The 14,180-nt window shown below is 37.6% G+C and overlaps 1 protein-coding gene and 1 non-coding gene across 3 annotated transcripts; one reads left to right on the forward strand and one right to left on the reverse strand.

Moving 5' to 3' along the window:
- The first annotated feature begins 251 nt into the window (after window positions 1-251).
- On the forward strand, window positions 252-7,217 carry LOC145996979 (hemolymph lipopolysaccharide-binding protein-like). Of its 2 annotated transcripts, none has more exons than XM_083133572.1 (4): window positions 252-369; window positions 3,056-3,197; window positions 4,969-5,241; window positions 6,951-7,217. In XM_083133572.1, exons 2-4 carry the CDS (start codon window positions 3,068-3,070, stop codon window positions 7,106-7,108), a joined length of 561 nt encoding a protein of 186 aa, XP_082989698.1. In that variant the 5' UTR covers window positions 252-369; window positions 3,056-3,067; the 3' UTR covers window positions 7,109-7,217. The 2 variants fall into 2 exon arrangements, with proteins under 2 accessions (XP_082989698.1, XP_082989699.1); XM_083133573.1 differs by lacking the exon at window positions 252-369 and adding an exon at window positions 414-445.
- Window positions 1,338-1,417, reverse strand: TRNAL-UAG (transfer RNA leucine (anticodon UAG)). Its single transcript has one exon. It is a non-coding gene; the product is annotated as a tRNA-Leu (tRNA).
- Window positions 7,218-14,180: the final 6,963 nt, after the last annotated feature.

The raw sequence follows: 14,180 nt of genomic DNA on the forward strand, positions 1-14,180 counted from the left end.
CGGTTTTATTGGAAGCCTTTGGAATGGAACATATCTCAGAGACCTTCCACTTATCTGGGAAAGTGCATGTTGAAAGCGATAAGTTAAATGGGAAGTGCAATGGATATTTTAAGCTTTCTGAGCAGCCCTTTATTACATGTGTAGGAATCATGTCTGGACCTATTGTTCTTTTAGGTTTGAGCGAAGATACGATTCAGTCGAGTTATTGGCAGGAAAGTTTGATTGCGTTTCCTGTCAGAGGAAATGTGAAAGGTCAACAATGTGTAAATCTACATGATTAACACTGTAACTTCCTTCTAGATAAGCAACCCTGCTTAAACCTGCTGGCATATCCTCATCGAATGCACTAACATCTGTGCGGTATTTCACGTAAGTAATACTGGAATTTGACTCAATTGTTGATTCAGTTTTGTTCATTTACTCATCGACACAATTTATAGGTTAGGTACGTGAAAAGTGTTTTTGAGTATTTTGACGTAAGAGGATTCGATTCTGCCTGAATCTATCAGGACTACCTCCTAGTAACCCGCTGGGTTAGATTGGGCAAAATTTAACCCCTCCTGCATCTCTCTAAAATAAGGGAGAGCCGAATGGCTACAGCATAGATGATCCATAAATGTTTTCTGTGGTGTAACTCTTTCGTTTCACTTCTTTCCTTCACTACAAATATTATCTCCAATCCTTCTAATCATATTCTGTTTCGATAGTGATGTGGGTGCTGAGAATGTGCTCTAAGCATGGATATTGTGTGGTGTGTGTGTGTGTGTGTGTGTATGTGTGATTTCTGGGAAGAAAGATTCCAGTACTTTTCAAGTTGGTTTATTATGTTCTCTTGACACCATTGGAATAACGAAAAATGAAATGGTCTACTTCTCCCCCCCTTCCTCCATTTAATTTGTAATTAGTTTGTTTTCCTTCTCATTTTATGTCAGTTTCTTCTTTATTTTTTCTATCTATCGATCTTCTGCTACCCCTATTCCTTGTCTCTCTCTCTCTCTCTCTCTCTCTCTCTCTCTCTCTCTCTCTCTCTCTCTCTCTCTCTCTCTCTCTGCGTGCACGCGTGTGTTGTCTCGCTTCTTTACTTCACTTGTGTTTCCTTCTCCATCCTTTCTACCTCTCTCCTTGACTTTTTTTATTCTCCCCCTTTCTCTCATTCTCTACCGTTTCCTTCATCTTTCTTTTTCTATCTCCCATAAAACAAAACACTTCTTTCTTGTATGTAAACAAAGGGTGAAATCTACGAATACTTTTACCTTATGCGGGTGGCCAAGAACTGCTCAAAATATTGCTATATGTTCATAAGGGCATGCACACCTGTGGGGGGAAAACAAAACGCTTGGCAGCGGTGTGATTCGAACCCACGCCCTTTCGGACCGGTGCCTAAAACCGGCGCCTTAGACCGCTCGGCCACGCTACCTTCATGTAGAGTTAGAGCAATGTTAGCGTGTTTTTCGAAAGATGTCCATTCCTTCTACTAGGTGGAACCTTCAGTCTGTATATACACACACAGAGAAAAAGAAAGAGAGAGACATCAGGGGAGTTTCAGGGTAAATGTACAGTCGGGTCCATGAGTAGTACCGTGCAAATTGTCCATCGCCATGTTCGTGCACTTTATTTGACCCAATAAGAGCTTCAAGAATTAGAAGAAAACTAAAAACAAGCTGATGACAACTTCTGCACCAGCATACATAAAAATCCATCGCTTAAAAAGATAGGATGTAAGAGAAAAATTAATGAAAATAAAAAGGTAAAAGTAAAGTTTTCCCCTGTGCTTAGCACCACGCCATGAAGGCGTATAGGGGGTGTGGGGGTAACGCCCCACACTTTCTTGATCCGGTCATGAGTGGGGGTGATGTGATCAGCATCACGCCCCTGACCGCCTTTACCCCCCAGGGTTTCCCCCAGGTACCCATGTTATTCGACGCTGGGTGGGCGCCGGGGCCGCTTCCAACGTTAGAAAAGTTCCCGGATTTGAACCGGCCAGGGATCGAACCCGGGACCTTTAGCATGGTAGTCAGACGCGTTACCGACTGAGCCACCGCATGAAAATAGTCATGGATAATTTGCCGAGCAATACTAGTGGATCCCACTGTACACTCACCTCAATTAGTACTCCGGCAGTTTGTTTCTTTATACAGCATATTTGCAGAAGATCCAATTCAATCTGCAGGTGAATCAATATACACTGTATAAAACACACCTTATTACTAACTTCGTTGACCATATACGAGTTAAAGGAGAAATTAATTGTTTTCTTGTATCACTAGTTGAAGACAATGCAAAACAAAAGCAAATCAAGAAGTTAGAATAAATTAACAATGTGTAAAACAAACGTCTACCTTCTAACTTAATTATGTATAATACTTGATTTTTTATCAAAATGACAATTTCACAATGTCGGCTCACAAGATAGAATAAAGTTACAGGATTGAATTTAATTTAAAAATTGAGATTCAGTGTTTCTTTGACATGGAATGTTTCAAATTCAATTTTGATCCACCACCCTACAGCGCACATGTCTTCCATTATAGTAAATAGCGTCCTAGGTAGACCTAAGACAAATGCTTTACAGAAAATGCAAACATTTCAAACTTTCTATTTTTATAGTAGTCATCACAGTGTAGATAAAATATAACCAAGTTATTATTATTTCATTTTTTTCGATTTTTCTTGCAGATCAATGGTGTTGAATTCTCGTTAGATTATTTTATGTGTAAAAGTTTAGCGTACTGTACACTACAGGGAAAAGTTATGAAATTCGGTTCTTTACTCTGATTAAGTGTTCTGCAGGGGCCCCCAAAACTGTTATAGACGCGTTAATCACCAATGCTATGAAGATGCTGTCACTGATCCTTCTATCTGAAGCAGTAGAAACACAAAGCACAATCGGCGTGCGCAAGAAGGTTGGTGGGGAACATAACCCCACCTTTGACGCAGTATTCCTAAAAATAAGAACGTCAAGGCAGGAAAAGATGGAAAAATTAGGGCTTACTTACCCTCCCCCCATTTCGAAAATTGTGGACACGCCACTGATCACAATTATCTCTTGTTTCAGGAATTTGCCAAGATGAACATCACGTTTCTCACTCACATGATGCTCCGTTTGAACACCGGAGCCCCATCCAGCGAGGTGCAAGCGGGCAATGGTGATCTGTCACAACCGGAGAAATGCTACGACTATTCTTTGGATGACTCAGGTAAATTATGAGGTCGAAGATTTATCACGGGGTCCAGTCAGAAAAGGTTGACTGAAACTCAGATAAAACTAAAAATTGAGACAGCCGGTGTTATAAAAAAGCAAGAAATCATCATAAAATTGTACTGTCAATAACCATTGAGAGCTGACTTATACTTCTCTTCAAGGTTGAGTGTTTCTTTTATTAATCTTGTCGCAGTGGCTGCGATTAAGGGGGGGCAAGGGTGGCAGTTACCCCCACCCACTTTTGCCCCCGCACTATGCTAAACCTTATATACTGGGTGAGTCTTTTAAAAGAGGCCCCGTGGAAAATGTGCTCCTTGCTTGTAGGCAACCCTGGTACACCGAAGAGAAGAGCGGGTTAGAGAACAGTCCAGGATATGTCATGTCATGTCATGTTGTCGAATATGCTTGGCACCAATATCCTGGACTGTTCTCTTACCCGCTCTTCTCTTCGGTGTACCAGGGTTGCCTACAAGCAAGGAGCACATTTTCCACGGGGCCTCTTTTAAAAGACTCACCCAGTACAAAGGGAAATATACTGTCTTTGCCCCACCTCCCGGTTTTGGAACCCAATCGCCGCCACTGTGTGGAAGCCTTTAGGAGACTTTGTTCATGATTATCTCTAGCGTATGCACAGAATCTTCTTAATTGACCTTAGCGCTGAGAAATGACTTGTATCACAATCTCTGCCTTGTAATATTCAATGATATTACCTTCACAGAAAATAGTTCATTAATTTAACTAGAAATATTGAATTTTGTCATTTTCTAGACAGGTAACCTTGCATGGTTTTCTTAACTTAATTGAACCACTGCACTGTATAATGATTCAATATGTAGAAAGAGAGCGGGAGAGAGAGAGAGAGAGAGGCCGTTATCCAGTTGGTAGGGTATCTGACTGACATGCGGGAGACCCCGGTTCGATTCCCGGGGTTGATACGATGCAATGGAAACCTGGGGGCAAGAGGCCATGGTGGTGGTGCTGATCACGACACCTACTTCACGGCCGAGATCGTGAATACGTGTAGCACCTACCTACACTGTGCCTTAATGACATGTAGCAATGTGTAGGGGAAGGCTCTACATTCTCTGCCACTTTTGGCTTGGCTAATCGCAGCGATGGATGATAGTATGATGATGTTAATGAAGGGACACTACTCACATCCATGACCAGATTCGAACCCGGGATCCCTGGCGTTGTAACGTGATGTGCTAACCACTCTGCCACGGAATTCGGCAAAGATTCTAAACAAAAATATTGTTCGTTGCCTTGTAATCAAGGGGGCCGAGGTTCGATAGCCGGTAAAGGCCCTAGTGGTTCGGATCCCACTTTAAACTGTAGGTCCAGTCCCAATTACCCATACTGTGCATAAAGTGGACTTAAAACAACAAATCAATCAAAAATATTGTTAAACTAGAATCGGGAGGGAGGGGGGAGGGATTCAGTTCTCAAGAATTTCATAAAGGGATATAACTTCTTTGTAGTCACTGTTAGCTTGATATTTTACCATCCATGTATCGAGCTTACTTTTTAGGATTTAATGCCTCAAAAGAGTGGAGTAATCAAATATAGAAGAGTAGCTAGAGCGACGAAAAGCCTGAATCCGTAAGTCTTGCCTACTTACTTTATGGCGGTAACCAGCGTGGCGTGTAATAGTTAGGCAAAGCTTCGCATTCAGTAACAAACACACAATTAAAAAGAATACAAACACCAAGACGTCATTATTTCAATAAACGCATTCTCATATGTTGTTTTCATGCATCCAAAAGGTTATCTTCAATTTGGCGGGAAACATGGAGACTACGAGTCAAATGTCGGCATGGGCTTGTACAAACTCCACACCACGCCAAAGAGCTTTAATTCTGCAGAACAGACTTGCGTAGAGGAAGGCGGCCATCTTGCCATTTTGGAAACGGCCTACGAGGACGTTGCCCTGAGAAGATTGTTCATAGAATGGTTCATAGATGGCAGCAGTAGCGACGCTGGCTTCTTCATTGGCTATCACGACAGAAACGAAGAAGGACGATGGGAGACTGTGACAGGTGGGATATTGTATACTCAATGGCCTTATTTTCCCCAAAGTTCGCGTTTTCATTTTAGCACACTTTTCTCCAAAATATATTTAAAATTATACCTTCACTGTGCTTTTATACTAGTATTTTAGTTCATAGGTCACATGGCCTATGGTTATACGTGACAGTTACATACATTATAAACGAGTTTTGAGGAAGTTATTTTCAATTACTTCTTGCGCGACAAATACCGAAGTTATGGCTACCGTTTGACGGAAGGTGCGCACTCCATCTCCGTCAAAACAGAGCTTCTTGCTCGGTGATGCAAAAAACGTTCCAATAGAAGGTACAAAATCCTAGGAAACATCTATTAGCACCTGGTTTCATGTAGTTGTAGGAATTATTCCATGTGTAACATGCCTCCTATTTTTTAATCTTTTGGTAATGTTTCCAATATGAAATATATTGTTTGTAACCAATCTTTTCAAATCAAATTTATAATAAAAATTAAGGTTTTGGCGCCACTTAAGTGGGACACCTTGGTTTGGTACCCCCAGAGAGCGGTAGTCCTCACTTTGTGCAATGTCAAAGTTTCTTTATTTTGAGTCTACTTTATGCCAATGCTCCTCCACCGGGTTCGAACCTGAAATCCTTTGATTAGCTCACTGTGGGAGTGTGGAGAGAGAGTTCCACACAATTTCAAGTTCAGCCATAATGACGGTGAAGTGCCCTCCCCCCTGTTACTTTTAATAAAAGGCTGGCAGAGTAGGATATTTTCTGGGAAATCTTCCTTGATTTCTATATTGAATATTGAACCTAGATTTGTTGTCTATCGTACGGACTGGACCGTGGTTAGTAATTAGCTATTACTGGAACTAGGATTTTCATCACTTAGCAGATTTTTTGGTCGACCTGATGTGGTCCCTAAATAGATAGAAATTAATATTATGAAGAAACTCATTATATTATGGTGCTATTCGGGACATATTTAGGCATATTTGGCAATCTCGACGTGATAGAGCATATTTTCGCTTTTTCAAGGAATATACAGCCATTTTCCAAGTGAATTCGTTCTTACTCCCATGTTCTCTCGATTTGTTGAATCTTTTACAATTGTATGTCCTGAAAAATGGAATGAAATCAGAAAATAGACTGTGGCCCAAAATAACTCTGAGAAAATATTTGCTTATTGTTGAATTTCTTCGAAGAGTAGATCACTATTAATTTTCTGCAACAATGAGAACTAACTTCCTACTCTATTACAATACAATACAAATTTTCTCTCGGTACTACAGAACTTGAACCGAATTACATTATGCTCCTCTTGTGTCAGCCGAAGTAGAAAGGAGTACAAGGCCTTGCTGGCTGACAATAGACAATCATCTTTAGTTCAAAATTTACAGAAATTACTTATTGTACATTGCAACTCAGGGCTCATAAAGTGAACTAAAAATAGTAGCTATGTGAAAATATCGCAGCTTATGTTAAATATTGATGTTTGAAACACTTCAGTTTTAGATTATAAGAGCTTTTTATATTTTGCATATTTTGGTGATACTTAGGTCATAAAAATGCTAGCCCTAGTTGTAACTAATATAAAGTTTTATAAAAGCTAATAATTGAATGGTATTTTTTCTGTATTTACAATTATTCTAAAATCAAATTAAAGCTATTAGAAAAGTTCTCAATCAACCAATGAGAGGTCTCACTATATTTACTTTGTCCCTATAATTTTACAGGAGATTCGATTCAGTATGGGTACTATACACGCTGGTCAAGGGGTGAACCGAACAATGCCGGTAATGAAGACTGCTGTGAAATGTGTGTTAATGGCCGGATGAATGACGTCAGCTGTGGACGACAACTTCCATTTATTTGCGAGAAACCCACCTCATAGTTCATTGTACACGGAACACTGTCTGTAAGAACTTAACTTGAGAAATTATAATGCAATATATAATATTATGTAGCAAAAAATGAGCATTAAATCTTTTGGAGATATGAGCAAGATAACTTCATTGTCAATTTCTGTAAAATAGCTTTGTGCATTATGATATGCTGCACATATTTGCGTTTACATTTTTGGGTGTCCTTTATCCGACAATCTTGCGTTCTGACGTCAGACGAGAAATGTTTACGTTGTTAGGTTTGGTTCTCTTAGCATAAATACACTGCAAATGTATTATTTATTCTAAGAGAACTAAATCTAACTAGCCTAACCTACCAATTTAGGCATTTAGCCTTATAATGAAGCATTCCCCTGTGACGTCAGAACGCAAGGTTGTCCTCGGATTGTGCGATAAGGGAGACCATATTTTTTTACTCTTTCATCTATTTCACTACTCACCATCAGAATCATTTTGAAGATATAGGAAAGTAACATTAACAATTCAATTTTCATTCTCTCTATCTTTATACATGTTCTAATCATTTTTAAACACTTGAAACTTGAAAATGATCCCTGTGATTTGGAATGTCTGTGCGTTCCAGGGTAAAAGTGTACATTCCTATATGTTTAATATGATTGTGATGTTGAGTAGTGAAATAGATGAAAGAGTAAAAAATACACACATGCCTGTAGATTTTGTGGCTTGTTTTGGTGCTGGAATTGTGTGCGTGTGTAAAAAGGGGGTGAAATATCTCTAACCGATGTCGATTGGCTCCTGACATATATATATATATATTTGTAAAATATTTATTGGTTGTGGACAAAATCCATGCACCAGTTAACAATTTATCAATTGGTATTATATACATGTATGCACATAATATTTACTCACAATTATTCCTTTCATAATAAATAGTTTCGAAATTTCATTACACTTTAACAGAATTATATTAGACTTATTAAGATATTTTGTAAGAATATAGATTACCGAGGATGAAGGTGAAGTCAGTAAACAAGGCAGTGTCAGTGGCGCTTGATGTCCACTCCTGTACAGTTCCTGTAAAAATGGTTCTCTGTAAGTTTCATAAAGTTTGCATTGAAATATATTGCACAAACAAACTGGTGAAGTCACTAAATTCTTCTTGTACAGGTGAGCTGCGGTGATAGTGTGATTTAACCTGCAGCGCATTATAGTTGTGAGGGAACTCCGGGAGAGTTGAATCTGTTTAAACCAACATTCCTTTCGAATTCTTTCTTGTATAGAATAGTAGGCCTTACCGCATTGAGTGCCAGTATTTGTCCACAAGCTTTGCCAGTCAGTAAATAGTATTTTTCTAGTGTGTGATTCCAAAACTACGGACGGAATCTTTATTGAAAGCGGTCGTTGGATTGTTTGATTCGCTGCATATTTTGCCAAAGTATCTGCTATATTGTTCCCTTCTATTAAAGAATGTCCAGGTGTCCAAATAAAGTTGATATCATATCCCAATCTCGTTAATTTCAGTGTGAGTATTCTTATGTTAACAATGTACCATTCCGTATGACATGACCATGATGCAAACTGTAAAGAATTTAGCACAGAGGCTGAATCGGTTGCAATTAGAACTGAATTTAACTTCTTCTTTTGTACATAAAGCAATGCCTGTCGTATTGCAAAAGCTTCTGCAGTGTAAATGGACAGATACGATGGCAAAGAAAAAAAAATGAATTCTGCAGAATTATCACAGTAAAATGCTGCTCCTGTATTTCCAGACGTTGATTTTGAAGCATCTGTAATATTTATGACTTCTTTGTTGACTAATAGTTTTTCCGTTTATATTTATTGATATGCATGAATGAGATCTCTTCTTATTAAAAACTACCACCGAAGACTTATCTGGATTTACTTCAATTCCATTGATATCAAACCATGATGATGATTCATCCAGAGATTTTTGAATTTTTTGAGCCCCTTCTTGAATATTTTTACTACTAGTGTATATAACAATATCATCTGCATATTGTAATAGACGAGTGTGTTGAAGAATTTTTGAGCCTAAATCTGCCGTGTACATATTAAATAGCATGGGACTCAGCACTGCGCCTTGTGGTAGACCTTTATGTGTATAACGTGCGGTGGATAACTGTCCTCCATATCGAATGTACAACTTACGTGCCAATAATAATCCAAGAATACTTTTTATAAAATTACGTGGAACGTTCATTTTCTCCAATTTTTGTAACAGTATATTTGGAAGGACAGAATCATAGGCGCTACTTAGATCGAGAAAAACTACGATACAAAATTCCCGCCGTATGAAAGATAGCCATATATCTAAAATTAGTGTCGCTAATACATCTACTGTTCCAGTTCCTTTCCTAAATCCCATCTGATGTTTCGGTAATTTCTGATTATATTCGACCCACCATGTGAGTCTGTTCAGTATTAAATGTTCATATAATTTAGCAAGGCATGATGACATTGCAATAGGTCTATAGTTCGTATGTATTCCTGATTGTTTACCTGGTTTCAATATGGGTATTATCACCACTTCTTTCCACTGTGATGGAATTTCTCCACTATTCCATATTGAATTGTATGTATTTAGTAAAATTTCATATCCATTCAAAGGCCAGTGTTGAATACATTCGTATGTAATACCATCTAAACCCGGAGACGTTTTCTTTCGTTTATGAACAACATATTCTAATTCATCCATAGTGAATAGCGATTCTAACGTGGATGTTTCTGGATATTTCATAGAGTTTAACAATTGACAAAGATTAGTTTCAACCGTATCTGGTGTCAACTTGCGTTGAAATTCTTTTATCCAGGCTCCTCCAAAATAATGACAAGTATTATTATTGGACATACTTCTTATTATTTTCCAAGTCACTGAAATAGAAGAATCTTTAGTTAATGTAGAGCAAAATGACTTCCAAAAGTATGATTTTGATTTCTTTAGGAACCTCTGAGTTTTTGCTGCAATTTCTTTATATCTAATAAAATGATTGATGGTAGGATTCTCCTTATAATTTATGTATGCTTTTTGTCGTTCGTTTACCCATTTCTGGCAATCCGTTGTCCACCACGGAGTCACTTTTCTTCTAGATCCAAAATTAGATACTGTTGCATTTATTTGTTCTTGTCGAATGAGAGACACCAATGTGTCATACGATACTTCTTGTTTCAACAATTCATTCTTTATTGCATTGTTTACATTTCCGGAGAATTTCTGCCATTCAACCCTTCTTGTAATATATTGACTATTGTTTTGTTCAGAGCGCATAGTAAACCACGTTATATTTTTATTATGTTGAAAGGTTATCATAATTGGCATGTGATTACTGTTGTAACACTTCTCTAATATACCCCAATGGATTTTTGAAGTATCATTTGAGGAAATAGATATGTCTGGAGCACTTGGCTGTTCATTAGGTCTTGAGATTATTGTAGGTGTTCCGTCGTTGAGTAATACAGCTGAGGAATCTTGCAACTAATTATACAAATCTTTACCTGATCGATCAGTTAGAGAACAGCCCCACATAGGGTGGTGTGCATTAATGTCCCCTGCCAGCACAAATGAAGTGTTTGGTGGAAGCTGCTCAACGATATTCTGCCACACTGTAACAGGGAGGTACACTGTGGGAGGACAGTAAATTGATACATAAGACGTATCAGCAATCCGAACACCTGTAATCTGAATTTGACTGTTTATATTTAGAAACAAAATAATGTCATACTGTATATTTCTTTTAACACCTATAGCTGAACCATCGTATCCATCTAAACGATCATCTCTTATCCAATTGTAACCTTTAAACTTCAATGTTGAGTCAGTTTTCAACCACGTTTCTTGTATAAGAAGGACATCTGCAGAAAAGTAAGATAAAATATGTTGTAAATTATGTCTATGAGGAATTAAACTTCGTATATTCCATTGTAATATTTTCAAGACTTTGTCTGGCATGCTGGTTGTTGAAATAAGTATTGCAAAATACTTGTAGCAATGCAAGTCCAGTCCTGGTTAAGTTTCAATGTCGAAGTCCCTGCTAGGCTACATAATTGTTCTATAAATAATAAAAAAATATTTAGGAATTTTGTAGAATTTTGTTCTTGTGCCCGATTTTGCTGGATAGCTTGAGCCGCCTCTGCAAGAACAAATAATTTTTGTTGGCATGTTGTCGACAAATCCGGAGCATTGTCTTTTCGAGATCCTGACAAAGAATAATCACATTCATTTTGTAAAAATGGTTTCAATGTTTGAGAAGATTTCTGGCGTTTTCCTTGAGAAGACTCAGTCCCTTCCAAATATTTTCCAGCTTTCTTTGAACTGTAGAATGGCCTTTTATTAGATACACTGTATTGATCTTGTATTATATTATTATGATATGAGGTCCTACTCGAAGCATATGTAAATGGCATTACTGTCTTTTCTATTTCCTGAACATGTCCAGTAGATATCTGTTCATATCCATACATATTGTTAATTTTTGGGACTTTCTTCATAGCTTCGTTAAACGTAACATTCTGAACTGTCATAATTTTGATTATTTCCTTTTGGCGTTGTTTTTCAGGACAGTTTTTGTCAATTGCAGTGTGCTCCTGATTACAATGGAAACACTTGATCTTATTTGTGCAAGAGGACGATTCGTGATTCTCACCACAGCGTTTGCATTTGAATTTACTTTTGCAATTAGCCCTGAACTGTCCATAATAAAAACAATTAGTGCACTGTTTAATCAAGGGAATGTACCTATCAATATCAAACTTTTTATAAAACAGTGTGACATATTGTGGTAAGGATTGCGAGTCGAATGTTACAATTACCGTTCGAGTTGGAACAGCAACGCGAGTACCCTCCTCGTACTTATACTTCACAATGCGTTTTACCTTGATTACTTTAGCTGTTGATGAATTTATATTTTGCAAAATTTCATCTTCACTTATTGACTGATGTACATCTTTCATAATTCCCATTCTTCGTACTCGGTGTGATGGAACAAAACCTTCCCAATTATTCTGTAGCAGTAATTGATTCGAAAGGAAATCATTTGCATAATTAGATGTCGTAAATGTAAGTCTCGCTAGATTTTTCCCAAGGCTATCTATCTCTTTCAAACCTCTAATATTTTCTTTGCTGACTATTTGGCCTAATTTTAAAATGTGAAGTTGACCAATGTTTCCTTTGCCATTTCCACCTGAGGCATCCTGATGTTTAGATTTCACAAATATTTCATACGGACCTAAATGATTACTTCTGTACTTCAATACCTGTTGCTCAAAAACTTTTTTGGAACTTGATTTACTAATTTGATGGGTGTAATCTATATTATTACACTGAGAATTCAACTTATTAACTTATTCTACAGAAGTTATGATTTCCACGTTGCTGGAAAGTTCCATGGCACTAATGTCCGTGTCTATGTTGGATTCAGCTGGTTTTGTACCAGCAAATTTGGCTTTACGGCCTTTAAATTTTTTCATGAATTAATGTTCACATTGTCGCACATATATTTAGAACGACACTAATATTCAAACAGTAAACTATAAAGTCTCAAATTCTAATTTAGAACACAAAATTATCTTTGCAACAAATCACTTACACAATCACATCTGTAACCCCTGACATATATATATATATATCTGCAACACCAGATAAATGCTTTGGAGTGTTCAATTCCCATCTTTATTCGTTTGTTCTACATTCATAACAAAGGATAGAGCGAGCACATGTTGAAGTTTAAAGCTACAAGAATTTGTAATTTTATATGAAGTATGCAATATGTTTCATCCACCCAACACTTTTGATTGATGTATCTATTACATAACGGAAAGTGTATTGCTATTATCTGCCTTCAAGTCGTTTATTTAAAACTATTTGCACTTTTTCGTGTACTGTTAAATAAATATATATCGCGTTTTTTAAGGAAGAATTTCGGTGCTTCAATAGAGAACAAACTGGCAACATTGCGAGGTAGAAGGCACGAAATTTCGAACATTTGCTGCTCCGTTTCGCTTCCTGTTCGATTTCGTTGCAAGCTTGTTTGTGATGTTTTTTTAGATTAGTAATATGTTATAAAGATGTGAACTTATTAAAAGGTTACTGTAGTGCATTTTGTAAGTATTGGCGGGTTGAGGAAATTACAATATATCAAGGAGTCAACGGCCGCGTCGGTTATATCGACGTGAAGTTTCATTCAACAGTGCCTAGTTCGTTTGCTTGTGTGTGTGTGCTGTAACGTCAAGTTGACAAGCCCGCTACGACTTGACAGATATGAACGTATGCACTGTGTTCTTGATTTACGAAACAGCTTTCTCGATCCGGTTTCGTGTATGTTCCTGTACGATTGAACACTCAAAGACTCTTCGAAGCTGGGCAAGGAAAAATAGAGGTAAGTTGCTTGTTTCGTGTTCTAGTAAAATTATTTTATGTACGTACGTACAGTATGTAACATTGTTATTCGTACACATAGAATTTCCGAGAAAAAAATGTCATATCTACTAGTAAATATAGTCATTTTCATATGTACCTGGAAATTAATGTTAATGAAGGTTTCACCAACAAATGTCAATAAAAATGTATGTTCAAAGTGTATAAACAGAGCATATAATTTGTGTGAAAAGAGAAAAACACGCTGTTTCATGGAACATTGTTATTCGTACAGGCAAGAGTTTCAATCTTCCTCGCATATAGCGCCACCGATATTCGGGCGATTTCGTGCAGTTTGCAACTTCGTAACAAGTTTGAACATGCAGGCGCGCTCCCCGTCAAGCGGAATGCTGGCATTGGTATTGTTGTAGGCCTATCGTCTATCTATCAGCGTGTTCGAAATGGGCAAGGTGAAGGAACTTAGTTCCGATCTGAAGTATGATATTATAAATTTGGCCCTTAGAGGTTATTCGTTAAGAAAAATTGGACAAACAGTCAATAAATCACACTCCACAGTTCAATACATAGTAAACAAATTTAGAGAGGAAGGTTCAACACAGAATGTGCCGAGAAAACCAAAAGAGACACGGTTGAATAAACGTGATGAACGCTTTATTTTAAAAAGAGTGCGAGAAAACCCCCGACTAAGTGTTCCTCAGTTACGACCG

This window comes from Lepisma saccharinum, chromosome 13, assembly GCF_977018435.1.
Source record: "Lepisma saccharinum chromosome 13, izLepSacc3.1, whole genome shotgun sequence".
Lineage (NCBI taxonomy): Eukaryota > Metazoa > Arthropoda > Insecta > Zygentoma > Lepismatidae > Lepisma > Lepisma saccharinum.

Bases quoted from the DNA above. Each gene is read 5' to 3' on its own strand.
- LOC145996979 (XM_083133572.1), top strand. From the start codon at position 3,068: ATGAACATCACGTTTCTCACTCACATGATGCTCCGTTTGAACACCGGA. The intron at 3,198-4,968 runs GTAAATTATGAG...TGCATCCAAAAG, and splicing joins CTATTCTTTGGATGACTCAG to GTTATCTTCAATTTGGCGGG. The intron at 5,242-6,950 runs GTGGGATATTGT...ATAATTTTACAG, and splicing joins ACGATGGGAGACTGTGACAG to GAGATTCGATTCAGTATGGG.